This window comes from Suricata suricatta, chromosome X, assembly GCF_006229205.1.
Source record: "Suricata suricatta isolate VVHF042 chromosome X, meerkat_22Aug2017_6uvM2_HiC, whole genome shotgun sequence".
Taxonomy (NCBI): domain Eukaryota; kingdom Metazoa; phylum Chordata; class Mammalia; order Carnivora; family Herpestidae; genus Suricata; species Suricata suricatta.
This window is the reverse complement of record NC_043717.1, coordinates 51453473-51456979: the sequence shown is the minus strand read 5'-3', so window position 1 is coordinate 51456979 and position 3507 is coordinate 51453473. Positions and strand designations below refer to the sequence as shown.

Below are 3507 nucleotides of genomic sequence, written 5' to 3'. Positions count from 1 at the left end.
TGGGAAAAGATAGTTGCAAATGACATATCAGATAAAGGGCTAGTATCGAAAATATATAAGGAACTCACCAAACTTCACACCCACAAAACAAAGAACCCAGTGAAGAAATGGGCAGAAGACATGAACAGACACTTCTCCAAAGAGGACATCCAGATGGCCTACAGGCACATCAAACAATGCTCAACATCACTCATCATCAGGGAAACACAATTCAAAACCACACTGAGATACCACCTCACACCAGTCAGAGTGGTAAAATGAACAAATCAAGAGACTATAGATGCTGGCAAGGGTGTGGAGAGACGGGCACCCTCCTACACTGTTGGTGGGAATGGAAACTGGTGCAGCCACTCTGGAAAACAGTGTGGAGGTTCCTCAAAACACTATCCATAGAACTCCCTTATGACCCAGCAATAGCACTGCTAGGGATTTACCCAAGAGATTTACCCTCATGCATAGGGGCACATGTACCCCAATGTTCATAGCAACAATGTCAACACTAGGCAAATCATGGAAAGAGCCTAAATGTCCATCACCTGACGAATGGATCAAGAAGGTGTGGTATATCTACACAATGGAGTACTACATGGCAATGAGAAAGAATGAAATATGGCCATTTGTAGGAAAGTGGATGGACCTCGAGGGTGTCATGCTAAGCGAAATAAGTCAGGCAGAGAAGGACAGATACCATATGTTTGCACTCATAGGTCTAACAGGAGACCACGACAAACCTAATGGAGGACCAGGGGGAGGGGAGGAGGGAGAGAGAGTTGGGGAGAGGGCGGGATGCAAAACTTGAGAGACTGTTGAATGCTGAAAATGAACTGAGGGTTGAAGGGAAAGGGGGAGGGGGGGAAAAGAGGTGGTGGTGATGGTGCAGGACACTTGTGGGGAAGAGCACTGGGTGTTGTATGGAAACCAATTTGACAATAAACTATTTTTTTAAAAAATAAACATAAAAAATTTTTTTAATAAAATAAAATCTTCAAACAGAAAAGTCCACTAAGGAAGTCTGCCAACAATTTAAAGACATAATACCAGTTTTCTACAAACTTCCAGAAAGGAGAGGGCACACTTCCCAGCTCACCTTATGAGATCATTTTTATTACTCTGATACCAGTACCATTTGTCAAAATATGAGCAAAGAAAATTATGGACCAATATTCCTCATGAAAATAGATGCAGAAATCCTCAAAATATTAGCAAGGTGAATTTAGTAAAATTTGAAAAGGGTGATAGACCATTAACATGTTAGGTTTATCCTAGGTTCAACGTTATAAACTCAATTATTTGACCATAACAGATTAAGTAAAAGATTGAACATACATTTATAATTTTAAAAAAGGTCTCAGCACACTATGAATCATAGTGAAGTTTCCCAACCTGATAAGGTGTATCTACAAAAATAAAATTACAGCTCATATCATATTTAATGATGAAAAACTGAATGCTTTCCTTCTAAGGACAAAAACAAGTCAAGGTTGTCTATTCTAACTCCTGTTCACCATCATCCTAGAAGTCCTAGCCAGTGCAATAAGACAAGCAAAAGAATGGGAAAATGACATAGAATGAAAAAGAAGAAATAAAACCACCTGTATTTGCAGATGACATGGCTGTCTACATAGAAAAATCCCACAGAATCTACAGAAAAGTTACCAGAATTAATGAGTTTAGAAAGTTACAGAATACAAGGTCAAATACTCAAAAGTTGACTATATTTCTGTGTACTAGCAATGACATTCAAGAACAGGCAAATAGCAATTGATAGTAATAGAAATCAAAATAGTTGTTAACTCTACTAAGGTGATATTTACTGGAAAGGAGCACAGATGTTGGAAGTATTCTATATCATGATCTGGGTAATGGTTATATGGGTTTATGCATCTAAAAACTCAACAAGCTGCTTGTTTAAGATGAACATGCTTTCTTTATTCAGTTTATCTGTACCTTGGTGCTATACCTCAAACTGATTTTTTGAAAGTTTGGTCTAATAAAGATGAATGAAAACCATCTCACATCATGCCACCTGATATAAGATTCTGCCCATGGTGATACCCAAGAAATATTGTTGACTGACTAAATGAAACAATTTGGAAACTCTCTTTTACTTTGCTTAAAATAAAACCACAGTTAGTTTATACAGCACTGTATCTTTCAGTTAACTCAGTCATTAAACTGAGGCAGATAAACATTAGAGTTGGATTGAGGCAGATAAACAGCAGGACTTTTTCAGGCTATTTAGGAATATCATGGCAGTAATTTCAGGAAATGTAAGCAATGCTACTGTATGCATTATACAGTGCTGAAAGTATTGGTGAGTTTATAGATTTAAAAATGTAAAAAATCTGGGGTGCCTAGGTTGGTTAAGGTGGTTAAATGTTTGACTCTTGATATCAGCCCAGGTCATGATCTCACAGTTCATGAGATTGGGCCCTGTGTTGGGCTCAGCACTAGGCAGGGCTTGCTTAAGATTTGCTCTCTCACTCTCTCTCGCTCTGCCCCTTCCCCACTTGCAGTTGCTCACTCATGCTCGCTCTCTCTCTCTCTCTCTCTCTCTCTCTCTCTCTGAAAAGAAATAAAACATTTTTTATTATTTTTAAAATGTAAAAAAAAATCTATCTTCAAATTGTAAATAAAATTAATTTTCCTCAACAGGAAAATCTCCCCAGAAAAGAGATTGGAATTGAATAATAAAATGTAATCACAGAGAATGTTGCATTTTTGCCTCCTTCGTAGGGGACTTCTCAGGTGATCCATGTGAGATACTGCTTCTGCTATATGAGTTTGAAGCTAAAGCCAAAATGAATGATCCATTACTTGACAGTTTCTTGGAATCCGTGTGGGAACTGCCTCATTTGGAAAGTAGAACATTTGAAACAATTGCATGTAAGTGCTATATTTATGTTTTTGAACGGCTGGTACCCATTTAGATTGTACTTCTTTTTTATTCTACTTTCTATTCTTTGTTCTTTACCCTCAGATAGGAAATAATAACAATGTTTCTCCTTCTCTAATGGCATTCTTGAACTTTCATGTATTATAATCATTTATGCATTTGTCTTTTTATTTATATGAGACTATAAAGTCCATAGGGTCATGAAAAATAATTGCTTGTATTCGTTGTACTTAGAAACCTGAGTGAAGTGCATTACTCATAAGAGGTGCTTATTCTAGGTATGGAATTAACTACACATCAGAGAGCTGAACCTTCAGAAAGTTAGTTTTACTCAGGTAGATAGAAATGACAGTCAGCTGCTTCACTAATCAAAGGTAATGCGATCTCAGCGATTTATTAAAGTGTACAAAGAGGAGCACCAGGCTGGCTCACTTGGTAGAACATGTGACTCTAGATCTTGGGGTTATAGGTTCAAGCCCCATGGTGGGTGTACAGATTACTTAAAACTATATAATCTTTCCCCAAAAAAGTATACAAAGAAATAATGGTAATATTTTTAACACAATTGCCACTCGCAAATTTCTTTCTTTTTTTTTTTTTTTTTTTTTTTT

General features: G+C 37.0%; 1 protein-coding gene across 1 annotated transcript in view; it reads left to right on the top strand.

Annotated features, from left to right (window-relative positions):
- The window catches only part of TEX11 (testis expressed 11), a 229182-nt gene that overhangs the window by 199609 nt on the left and 26066 nt on the right, over positions 1-3507 (top strand). Inside the window, exon 25 of the mRNA XM_029929661.1 lies at positions 2737-2886. Coding sequence (XP_029785521.1) covers positions 2737-2886 — 150 coding nt within the window. The remainder of the gene's footprint in view (positions 1-2736; positions 2887-3507) is intronic.